At 42.9% G+C, this 12,302-nt stretch overlaps 1 protein-coding gene across 4 annotated transcripts in view; it reads left to right on the top strand.

Annotated features, from left to right (window-relative positions):
* Positions 1-12,302, top strand: part of LOC112432436 (protein NLRC3) — a 3,307,575-nt gene that overhangs the window by 3,038,665 nt on the left and 256,608 nt on the right. For 3 of the 4 annotated variants that reach the window (XM_076881157.1, XM_076881156.1, XM_076881155.1), the window contains exon 3: positions 3,690-3,863. The exons of the other annotated variant lie outside the window; for it this stretch is intronic. In XM_076881157.1, coding sequence (XP_076737272.1) covers positions 3,690-3,863 — 174 coding nt within the window. The remainder of the gene's footprint in view (positions 1-3,689; positions 3,864-12,302) is intronic. 4 annotated transcript variants of the gene reach the window in all.

Genomic DNA, 12,302 nt, shown 5'->3' with positions numbered 1-12,302 from the left:
TATACTATACACTATTATTAGTATAGTATACTACTATACTATACACTATTATTAGTATAGTATACTATTATACTATACATATCTGTTTTTAACAGGGAATCTTGATCATGTTACATTTGAGTTCTGTTGAGCTTCTTGAATTGTCACCTTCAGTTCCTTTCCTTTACTCTTCCAGTGTCTTTGGTTTAAATGTATTTACCCTGATAACTGCATATGAAACAGTTCACCTCTTGTCACTCACTATTATCTGTTTGCCATAAAAGTGTTGGTGATGTGTTGGGAGAATCATTATTTTCAGTCTCTTCTTATAAACATAGTGAGGCAAAGATGTGGGTCGTGGTCCCTGATAATCAGACGTGTCTGTGTTCTGTTACATGTGACGTTAGAGAGGTTTTAGTGGAGATAAAAACAGGACCAACATCACTCGTGACTGCTTTCCTGTCTTCAGTGTGTTTACTGGTGGAGCTCGTCCTCCTGTTGCATCTGTCACAGCTGTTACGCTCCTCTGTGACTCCTCCTCTGTCTGCTGTCACACTGCAGGAGTTTTTGGACATGGCGTGTGAATAACTGCCGAGGTCGGCTAGGACGACGCCACCACTCGTTGTCAGACCCTGTCACGCTGTCTGTTTTCATCTTTAGCCGAGGTTATTAAGTACTTCAAAATGAAACCAGTCTCTGTTTTCAGTCTCCGCCCTCTTTTGCAGCTTTGAGCCAGGTTGTAACACCTGTTAAAGTCACCACCTGTTGTGACCGGGGAGTGAGATGAGTGTGAGAAAGATGAAAACAACGTCTCATTCTGACTAGTTACTGGGAACTGATGTGTGATGATGCAATAACAAAGATGACTGTTTCTATGATTTTCTGTTTTATTAATTGTTTTTATTGATGATAAGGACAGGCAGAGGAGATTGGATGGATTTACTTTGTTTTATTCTTTTGCACTGAAATGGAGTCCAGTGTACAGTCCTTGGCGTTGCACATATGTTTTAGCTGAGACTGTAGTGGGCACTCTTTAAATGTCGGGTCAGTTTGTCACGTTAGAGCCTATTTGTGCCTGTTAGTGCTGCGATGACTTCAGACCGAGCTGACTGAGGGGTCTAAGCTCATGATGCCACCAGCAACACCCGGGTCATGCTGCAGAGTTTTCAAACCCGACATAATTTACTCAGGTTATATCAGGTGATCTAAGAAAGGCCGCTTAGAAAGAAAAGCGAGTGCACTGCTTTAAGTTTCTTGAAGATGTTTAATCCGAACATTCAGCTTCTTCACTTCTAAAACCAAAAAGTGGAGAGTCCCAGATTTTAATCCTAGTGGGAGTGTCCCTTAAGAGGGTCGCTGACCAACTATTGATCATGTGGCTCATCACATGAGCCAAGCTGTGAAAAAGGGTGTGGGTGATTATCAGCAGAGGTTTCGAGAGATGAAACGTCTTCAAGAAACTTAAAGAAGTCACTTTTCTTTCCAGGCTCCTTAGATTACCATGACTGTATGATGAGAACCTACACAGACATATCAGGTGAAGGTTTCAGTGTTTTGGTTCAGTTTAATGTAAAAATGGAGATGAAACACATATAAAGGCTGGTTTACACCACTGAGCCCTGCTCTAAAACACTGACACAGATCTGTCTGTGAAGCTGGCTTTAACAAATAAGAGCTTAAAGTTTTAAAAACATGTTTAGCGCCGAACTGTCCACTTTACTGTCTGTAGCAGGAAGTGGCTGTTTGGCACTGAAACGGGAGAATCCAGCTGTTAGCCGTGATGTTGTGTTTGTAAAGCTCTTCATAAACGAGGACTGTGGAGGAGGAGAGCCTGTGTGAGTCAGGTGGTTCACCGGCCGAGTGTATCAGCGGCAGAAACAGCTGATCAGCGCCGTTTTATGCAGTAAAATAATCTTTCTGTTCCCAAACACATCCACACAGTTTACAACATAACAGCCCACTACATGCACATCTCACCGCAAACATGCATAAACTTAAACATAAAATATGTCCTGTACCTGTGTGATCTCTTTAAGTAACTCACAGAATATCAACACTAACGCCACAAGTTTGTTGGTATTTTAACATTTTAACCATTGATTTTGAATTAAAACCAACAGTTAAAATATTTTTACACCAGAGGAAAGAGCAGCAGAAATATTAGGACAGATAAATCATTCTGTCTTCAGTCTCCATGAACAGCATCAACATCCTCTGGTGAAATTTCTCTTTCCTCCTTAAAATATATTAAATGTCAGTTTAATTCCAGATTAATGGTTAAAACATGTATGTCACATATGAACATCAGGAAATAAAGAAAAGTGACTGATTCAGTTCCATATATGCTCCAGGGAGGCGTTAAGGTTCATTAAAATTGTTCAGTTATTAAACTTTAATCTGAGCCGAGCTGACTTCCTCAGGAACAAATAAACACCGAGATAAACTTCACCTTACAGATATAATCTAAATGAATCATATCCAATCTCAGAGAGTTGACAGTCAGCTGTGTGCTGGGAGACATGTCTGTCTGCAGTGTACGAGCTCTGACCGCTCCCCAAAAATGTCGGAGTGAATACATTAATATTAAAAGTGTAGCTGGTGACACAGAAACAGAGGATTTAAGAAGTTTAAGTGTAGGTCGGGTCCACACATGTCCAAACACCTGTGCGTAGGCCTGCTTGTTACTCAGAAACGAACACTAATAAAATGGCCATAAGGCCAAAGCAATGGTTTTGACTGGTGTTGACCCCGCCCCCACCCTGAGTGTGGATGCTGAGAGAAGGGCCAGCTGTGAATATGAGGCTGTGGGAGCAGATGGAGAGAGAGTATGTCGGGGTATCCCAGTACAAACTTTACTGGGGTCAGAAATTAGACAGACTCCAGTTCCTTTGTTTGATTTATCTAGTTTGATGTTAGGAAAGAGATTCATGAGATGGAAAAACCTCCCAGTCTACTGAGATTCAGAAATGATTTGTACACATGGAAACTCCCTGAGTGGGAACAAAGAGTGTCCTGTCAGGAAGAGCATTTGGAATATGGATGTTGAGGATGTGACAGTGCCTGAAATCCTGCTGCTGTTCTGAACCATAGTTTCTGATCTGAAGGTCAAACAGAGTCATGATGGTTGTTTCTATTTGTCCCTTTTTAGTTTAGTTCCCCTGAAATCAGATGTGATATCAGCAGCTCTGAGTTCATTCATCATTATTGTCCAGTGATGACATTTCTGCTCCGTTTGGTGACAGTCAGCAGATTTTTCCTGCGTGTGGACGTGAACAGTCGTACCTGACAGCAGCAGGTAGCAAACAGGGATCGTCTTTCCAGCTGGAACTCTTCACTGAGCTGAGCTCATTCAAAATGTTCTAGATTCAAGACAGGAAACAGTCCAAGTGTGTGTCTTCACTCTGACTCTGGATCAGATCTCACTGACAGACTGTGGACATTATGGAAGCCTAAATGTGACACCATCTTCCTCCTTCATCTGCAGATTAAAGCCAAACAAAGATTCTCATTAAAAGTCTGCAGGTCTGAGAGAGACTCAATCGTTGTGTCATGTCAAACACAGTAAGAGGAGCTGAAGCACAGATGTGAAGAGCAGATGTTCATCAGATTATGACCTCACTCTGTTTTGTCTTCATATACATTCAGTCTGTGTTTATAATGCAGACTTTCTGCTTTTATAATAACACATTTTGTATTTTCTATGATCACAGACTGGCTGACTGTGGACTCTCAGGGACTCATTGTGAAGTTGTGGCCTCGGCTCTGAAGTCCATCCCCTCCCATCTGACAGAACTGGACATGAGTGAGAACAAGCTGCAGGATTCAGCAGTGAAGCTTCTGTGTGCTGGACTGGAGAGTCCAAACTGTCGACTGGAGACTCTGAGGTGAGTTCACTGACTGCGGCTGTTGTTGTTTTTCTATATTTCAGATCTTTGATTGATATTTGAAACGTTCTTTAGTTCCTAAATGTTCAGGATGTGTCTGAAGACAAATGTGAAGAAGTTTGAGTGCTTTCAGAAATGTTGTGTCTTTCCAAACGACTGAACAACAGTTTTCCTCTTGGCTCCAAATAGAAGTGACAGACTTGAGCAGCATTCATTTAAAGGCTGACAGAAGTGCAGTGGTGATGGGGAGATGTTTGACAGGACAGCTTTTCAGCCTCCACAGGTTCATGTTGTGCTCCATCAGTCAGTGAAGATGAAGTCAGTACTGGTGAGGCTGTAGAGTGTGTGAGGGATGTGAATGAGGCTGTTGGAGATCTGATGATAGCAGATAAAAACAGGCTGCAGAGACTTTGAGCTTGTGTGGAAACAGACAGAGAAAAGAAAGACATGAATGTCAAAGCTAATAAAGGTGAAGTTAGGAGCTGTGATGATGTTCATGTATCAGAAGCTGATCGGGCTGCTACAGAGACGACCCACACAGCTGCTGTGGTGAGGTTTGTGTTAAAGCAGAGGAACACAGGCCCAAACATGACAGCAAAGCAGGATTCAGGCTCTGTGAGAGGATTTCAAACAGAAGCTGGAGAAGAGAAAGGACTACAGAAAGAAGGCAGCTGAGACCAGTCCAAGTGTTTCCATGGAGCCCAGTCTAACATTCATTCATACACTAACGTACAGAAGTGAACGGGAAAATGAATCCATAGTTTCAAATGTAGAAATAGTTCTCAGTTCATTTACAGAGTTTAATACAGTTCATGAGGAAATGTTCAAAACAGCAGCTGAGAAGAAATCTGCTTCACAAAGTTGGATCCAATTCCAATAGTTTGTGATGCACTTGAACGCAGCGTGAGCAGTTCACTGCCTAACCCCACAGAGACTGTCAGTCTGGACTTTTCTTTATTGCTATTGGCTGTCAGTGAGATTTCAGAGCAATCAGAGACTGTGGGTCTGTGTATGAAGTATAATTCATGTGCAGTTGTTGAAGTTGTAGAATGAGAAATGGCAGTTTGGGGTATTTCCTGCTTTCATTGTCCTGCTTGTGCTGATGAAAATGTTTATTGACGTGTGAATTCATTCTTCAACGCTCGATTCTGCCTGAACAACGTGAAAACTTTGCTTATTTTTGTGTAACACAATTCAAAGTAGGGCTGGGTATCGTCACTGATTTCTAGAATCGATTCGATTCAATTCGATTGGAATCTGGGAAATGTTGCCTCAGACAGTCAGAAATATTATAATTCAGATCAGTATATTTACATATTTTTGTATCTATAAAAGGGAAGCTGGCACTTTCGAGACTTTATCAAAGGTGTGAGCATCACAGCAGAGGCCTTTGTGTCAAAGTAGCTGAAGATAAAACACAGAAAAACATGAAGCTGATTTTCCTGGGATTTTATAAAAATATTCTGCAGTAGATCAAAAACACATAAACATTACCTGATGCTGCTGAAGTGAAGCAGAGCAAAGTTACACCGTTTTTATTACAAACACAGCGTTTTGCAGTTTTGCATAATTTTAAAAAGTTTAAATTTGTTCAGTATTGAACGGCAGAAATGAGGCTTTCTTTTTGAAAGCAAGTAAAAGGAAAAAAAACAGCGGCCGACAGCCTGTAAACAACGGTAGACTTGTGCGTAACAAGCAAGCGAATAATGCAGAAAACAGATTTTTAGACGGGAAACTGTTCTTGAAGTACAGAGAGAGAGAGAGAGAGAGAGCTGTGCATGACGTGTGATTTTATCCTGGTGGAAACAAACAGCAAAAGTCAGAGTGAGTTCATGACGATGTTTATGTGAAGCGTAGTTTGGATCTTCTTTTGCTGCTGGTTCAGTCAATATTGTTTGGAGAGAGATAAAACTAACAGCTTTAGAATCAGTGTAAAAAGGACGTAATAGAATAGAATAGAATAGCCTTTATTGTCATTGTACAGAGTACAACGAAATTGGAGTGCCACTCCCTTGGTGCAAGATTCAAAAATAAATATAAATGTAAAATATAAAAAGTACAATAAAACAATCGCAAGTATTCAAACAATAGTAAGTAAGATATATACAGGATAGCAGCATTACTATAATGACAGTATGAATAGCAGCATAATATAATGGCAGTGACGGTATGGTATAGCTAAGCAGGTTCAAACAGGTTAAACACAAAGCGCGGAGCCGCCGAAACATCAGAATCAGCGAGCTGTCGGCTTTCAACCCCGACTGTGTCCGTGCCATCGGGTGAGAAAAGCGACATCTCACTGATTCTGATTCGCGGGTCGCGCTGTGTGTTTAAGTCTTTGTGCAGAATCCGTGTTCCTGCTCTCATTTACTGTCTTAGCTGTTGTTGAAATTTTGTGAGATTTCACCAGAAATTCTGGAATTTCAAGCAAAATAAATTTATATTAAAAAATAGATTCAGGATTTTAATTAATCGATTTTACGTTATCCAAGCCAGAATCGATTTTAATCGATAAATCGATTATAAAAACCCACCCCCTAAAAGCAACCTATTGGACCCATTAAACACTAACATAGATGAATACTCAGATTTAAACCTTTATTGTTTCACAAAGGGTTAAAAAGGGAACGTCCACAGTTTAGACTGCAGCAGATTTTATTAAAGCAGTTTGACAGGAGCAAAGCAAAAACACAAAGAATAAGTGTTTCACATATTAATACATATAACATAATAATAAAAGAAAAGCAAAATAATGATACAAAAGAATGAAAAAGTTGTCCAGAGCAGCAGGATGTCTGAGGTCTGCAGAAACACAAAAACACAGCAGCTAAAAATAGTTGTTGAAAGAAAACGAGGTGGGAGCTGCTGATTCCTGAGCTTTGATACTGGATTAGCTTCAGTAGTTATTCCCATCACTGCTGTAGGAGCTACATTTAGTCACAGCTGATTGTCTTCTTTGACCAATCAGAAGACTACTGTTGTAAAAACAAGCAGACAAAGAACCAATGAGAGTGAAGAACAGGATAAAGAGCTCGTGTGATGGAGGCAAAGCAATAATCAGCAGACTGTAGCAGTTTCTATCTGGATGAAAGTAGAAGGAGCTCAGCGGAGCTCAGTCCCATATCTTTGGTTAGAAACAACATCAGTGATTTCCTGCTGCTCAAGATGATTCCAGCAGCTCTCATTACAGCAGCTGATGAGAGAAACAGCTGATGGCTCACAGCTCGTACACTGTTGGATCTCCAGATGTTCACGTGGCTGAAGTCTGTGAAGAAACTGTGGTCCACGTAGTTCACACGGCCTCAGATTGGACCGAGCTCCCTGGATCACTGCAGCATCCTCAGCTGGTACATGGACGTCTCTGCTCCTCAGTCTTGGAGCCCCTGCAGGTCCGTCCACACCACCGGGATCTTCTCACTCACCTTTCCTTTGTCCTCGTCCTTCATCGGCCGTGCTGTGTCTTTGTTCCTGCGGTGTTGTTCCCACGATGCAGCGCTGATGTTCCCCCCTTGAATGCACAACAAGTACGGTGCTGGTCTTTCTCGGGTGGAGCAGAGACAGATTGAAGTCTTTCAGGCTTTAGTGCCGACTTCCCTGACAGAGGCTGGACTCCATGGTCTGCACAGGAGGCTTCTACACTGTGTGGAGGTGACTCCTGGACTCGAAGACAGGCTGCAGGTACATGTGTGATGAAGAGGAGCTACAGCAGTGTGATGGAGCTGCAGGTGTGAAGGAAGTCCTGCTGTCCTGTCCCACCCTCATCTTTGCTTCCTCTGTCTTCTCTGGACTTGTCCTCCTGTTTCAGAAACAGCACTGCTTCATGCCGAGGGTGGACGGGAGCGTTGGCTCTGATTCTTTTACCGTCCACCACAAGGAGACACTGATGCTGACCTCCTGATTCATCTGCATGTGTTCTGCTTCACACTGCTCACCTCCACCAAAGACTTCACAAACATCTTCTTTCTTTGAGTCCAGTTTGTCCCACAAACACTTCCAAATCTCCTCCTCTGAGATTCTGCAGCTTCTTGCAGTGTGACTCAGCTGACTTCTGACAGACCACAGACTGGCACAGCATCCACATGTGTCTCCTTTCAAACAGGCTCTTGATGTTTCCTCCCACATCATTCTGGCCTCTCAGTCTCCTTTGTTCTCCAGCTCTGTAGCTCCAGCTGGTGAAGCTTCAGTTTTCCATGTTGGTAACAGTAAACTACAGCCTCTGCTGTCAGCTGGGTAACTAAACAGAGCTGCAGCACGTCTCTGCGGTGGTGCTACATCCAGCCTGCAGACGGCCGTCTACATGTTGTAGTGGTTTACAGTCACCAGGGGGCGCTGTCCCAGCCATGCAGGCAGTGGGCTGCTCTGCTTGTGCTGTTGTTGGTGAAGCTGAAGTGAAAGTGATAGGTTTGTAGTTTGAACCTATCCACTGGAACGTTAAGGACAATCTGCTACGCAGCAAAAAGCAAGACACAAGGCACCAAAGTTCTCTGGTTTACTCATGCATGAGGGAGACCTGGCTGGAGCCAAGCGTCGTTCCACCACTTGACCACCATCAGACTCTCAGCCAGGCTCCCCATAGCACTCCTTTTATTGTGGTTACATGAATATGCATAGGGTCATTAACATATAGCATCTCACATAGGTATACATGTGAACAAAGAATACTGTGTGTGTGTGTGTGTGTGTGTGTGTGTGTGTGTGTGTGTGTGTGTGTGTGTGTGTGTGTGTGTGTGTGTGGTACTGCTGATCAAAGGGTCATATAACATCCTTGGTCAGGAAGAGGGTAGACCCCCCTTCACCCTAGATGGTTCACCCTAGATAACATGGTGAGGAAGTCCAGCAGTTCATCTAAACAAAAAGCACTTAGACTAGAACAGACGTAGCTACGTTAATCCTGCCATAAAACAATAAGAGAAGGTACGACCTCTCTCGTGCTCCCAGGATGTGGGTGTGCATTCTAGTGTGGAATACACACCAAGCCCCTGCAGCCTGCTAAAGATCACACATCCTATCACTACACAATTGATTATACACCTCTAAGAATATATGGTTAAATATTTCCTAATACAAATGACAATAATAAAATCTAAACCCATCAGAAAGCGAGAGTTAAAACCCTGAACAGTGTCCACTGAGCTTCTTATGCTATTCTCATGCTCAAAGAAGTTTAACAGGACAGACGACTCGTCCATCAGGCGTCCAGCTGTCCGTGACCGTGTCCACAGCAGAGTGTGACCGAGGCTTCATGCTAACACGCACACATGAAGCTAATACCACCACGAGCAGCTGCTCAGTGGATTTGGAGGACAAATGTCTGCAGCTTCTCACAGGCAGTATGCAGAATGTGGATCTCCACAAAGACTGTGGAGAGCTCGTCCCACACTCTAAATCCAAACTTGTCTGCACAAAACTTCTCACACGTTCCCGTCACAAGTGTCTTCTAAGTGAAGCTACCAGGTTCAGGTGCAGCTTGTTTATCTGGAGCTGCAGGAGATGATCCATCCTCACAAAGCAACACAGCAGATATGCAAACACACAACACAACCAAAGGATTCTCTCTGCATGTCTGTGGCTGATGCTGCTGGAACGAAGCTGTTTGAAACCTTGTTGTTCTGCACTTTGGGACCAGAAGAGGAAACTGAAGCTCTGTGCAGAGGGTCCAATGGAAGCAGCCAAGCGCTGTAAGTGTCTGCTGTACAGGGATGCTGGTTCAGCTGTGGCTCAGTTTCACAGTGTGACTCAATAAAAGCAGCAGGAAATCAAAGCTTGATGCTTTCATCAGTGTGGAAATAAGAAAGTTTCCTGTGACAGACGCTGGAGCTCTTTCACTCTCAGCTTCACAGTTTCAGCTTCAAACTTCTTCCAACATGTTTCTAACACGGCCACATTCCACCTTAATGGAGCTGATATCTTGTGCATCAGCACATTTTCTAAAGGCAGCGATCACATCTTTAGTTTTGGATGTTTAACTGCAGATTGTTTATGTGTTTATAGCACATTAATTACAGCAGCAGCGTTGACCACAGTGCTGTACAAGAATCCAAAATAACGATTAAAATAACTCCTAATATTAATATCACACATCAAATATCAAATAACTCTCATGCTGTATTAAAAGCCAGTGAATACAAATGTGTTTTCAGAGCAGATTTACAGAGACTGACAGCAGGAGCTGGGGCTGTTCGATAGAACGATGTATATATGATGACCATATGAAAACGTCTATCGTTTCATATCACGCTCTTTGTTTCCTGCTTATGTGTTTGTGTTTTCCAGATAAAGCTTTCAAAATAAATCTGAAGATCCTGTTGAGAGTTTTCAAAATAAACACAATACAGTACTGCGGTCGCTCGTTTATCGAGTTACGTTCTAAAAATAAGTCTCAGAATGAAGTAGCAGCTTTATGTTTTACAAGTATTATAGAAGTTTTAAGGCAGTTAAACCCTCACTGCACACTTTCTACACTTTTCTCAGACAGGCATGAACATTTTCACACTTTTCTCTCTTGTTTAAACAAAGTTCAAACCTTCATAGAAAAATAAGTTCATTATTAAAGAATGAAAGCAAAGTGTTTCTGAAACGTGTCAAATCAGCCTTTGCTGGCATTAAATGAGCTTCTGTGTGAGGAGCACTCGTCCATGGCCTGGGCTCCTCGCTGTCAGGTAAAGTTTCATAAAGCTTTTGAGTTTTTCTGCAGATAATGTTGGTGTCCAGCACGATGTTCTTTTTCCTGCGGTCACTGAGCCACAAAGCCAAAGCTGACTCCATCCTTACGATGTTCTTGTTGTGGACAGTTACAACCTTTTTGCCTCCTTGTTGAAACTATGATGGTCAGCATCTTCCTCTGCCTTTGGCTGCTACCACAGGTGCAAAACGTCTCGTCATCATTGTTGTTTGTTGGGACAAAACGTACAAACATACAGTGCAGCACTGCAGAGTCACACTGCTGTAAATTTGAACACATTCTGTACTGTACAGGAGACACGGCACGAGATTGGCTGACAATGGTCTACAGCCAATCAGGACGCAGAACACAATGCGCTGTAAAAAACAAAAACATGCAAAATTGCACAAAAAAGATCAGCGAAACAGCGAGGCCGCCAAAGGTGAACTGTGTTACAGCGAGGGACCAGCGTATATGTGGTTGTTGGGACGATAAATGTCTTTGAGCTTGTGTCAGAAGACGAGCTGCAGCTTTCTGGACCAGCTGCAGTCTTGCCAGGCAGGTCCCACTAACTCCAACATATAAGGAGTTACAATAATCCAGCTGGGACGTCATGAAAACGTGGATCGCCCGTTCAAGGTTTTTAAAAGATATAAATGATCTCACCTTAGATAAAAGCCTCAGTTTGAAGAAAGACCGCTGTACAACTGAGCTCAGCTGTTTTTCAAATTGCCGTCAAATATAAGCCCCAAATGTAATAATGCGATTTAATAAAAGAGCTGAACCAGTCTAATAGAGCGCCCTTGATGCCGCCATGCTCCAATGGTGAGGTCAAGATGCTGTGGTCAAGGCAGCAGTCAGATCCAAAAGCACAGCTGAGTCTCCTGATCAGTGGCTGATAAAAGATCATTAAGAACTTTTCAAAGTGCAGTTTCAGTGCTGTGAAGAGCTTTAAAACCAGACTGAAACCTTTACAACAGATTGCAGCTGAACAAATATAATCTTTTACAAAATCTTCGACAGGAAGGGAAGCTTTGAAATAGGCCTGAAGTTTGAGCGGACAGAGGATCCAGATCAGGTTTTTAGTACAGGCTGTACAACAGCATGTTTAAAACAGGCTGTACAACACCTGAACTAAGACTGCTGTTAAAAATCGCTAAGATGTCGGAACCAACAACCTTTAAAATCTTTTTAAACACGTGTTGGAACAACATCATTTGGACAAGATGATGTCTTTATAGCATCACATCGTTCCTCCACCTGATCAAACCACACAGGCTCAAACTGATCAAAAACAGCTGAGCAGGTGAATATTTTAGCCCCGGTGCGATCTCGGGCGAGAGTATCGATGATGGCCAAAGGGCAGCGTCCAGCTCTACGGCCGCTGAAGAGCAGACTCAACAGACGCGCGTGATGTGGATCCTACTGCTCTAAAACTGGAGCTTCTTCAATCCATTAAAGAGGACATTAGTACACTGTTAAAAGAAGAAGTCAGAAATGCATTGAAAGAAGATTTTGACAATATAAGGGCTGACGTGCAAGGACTGAGAAATGAGATCGCTAACAGCATGGCGGCGACGTGCGGCGAAGTTGATGGAGTAAAGGTTACAGTGAAAGAAGCTGAGGATGGGCTGTCAATGTGGAGCGATGAGGTGACCACCCTGCAGTCTACAGTAGAGAGTATGAAGGAGGAGCTGTCTGACCTGAAGGATAAATGTGATGAAGGCAGGAAGCGGAGAGCTAACATCCACATCATAGGGATCCCAGAGGGCCTGGAC

This window comes from Maylandia zebra, unplaced genomic scaffold (genome assembly GCF_041146795.1).
Source record: "Maylandia zebra isolate NMK-2024a unplaced genomic scaffold, Mzebra_GT3a scaffold03, whole genome shotgun sequence".
NCBI classification, from domain to species: Eukaryota; Metazoa; Chordata; class Actinopteri; order Cichliformes; family Cichlidae; genus Maylandia; species Maylandia zebra.
The sequence above is the reverse complement of the archived record's forward strand: the minus strand, read 5'-3'. Positions and strand labels throughout refer to the sequence as shown.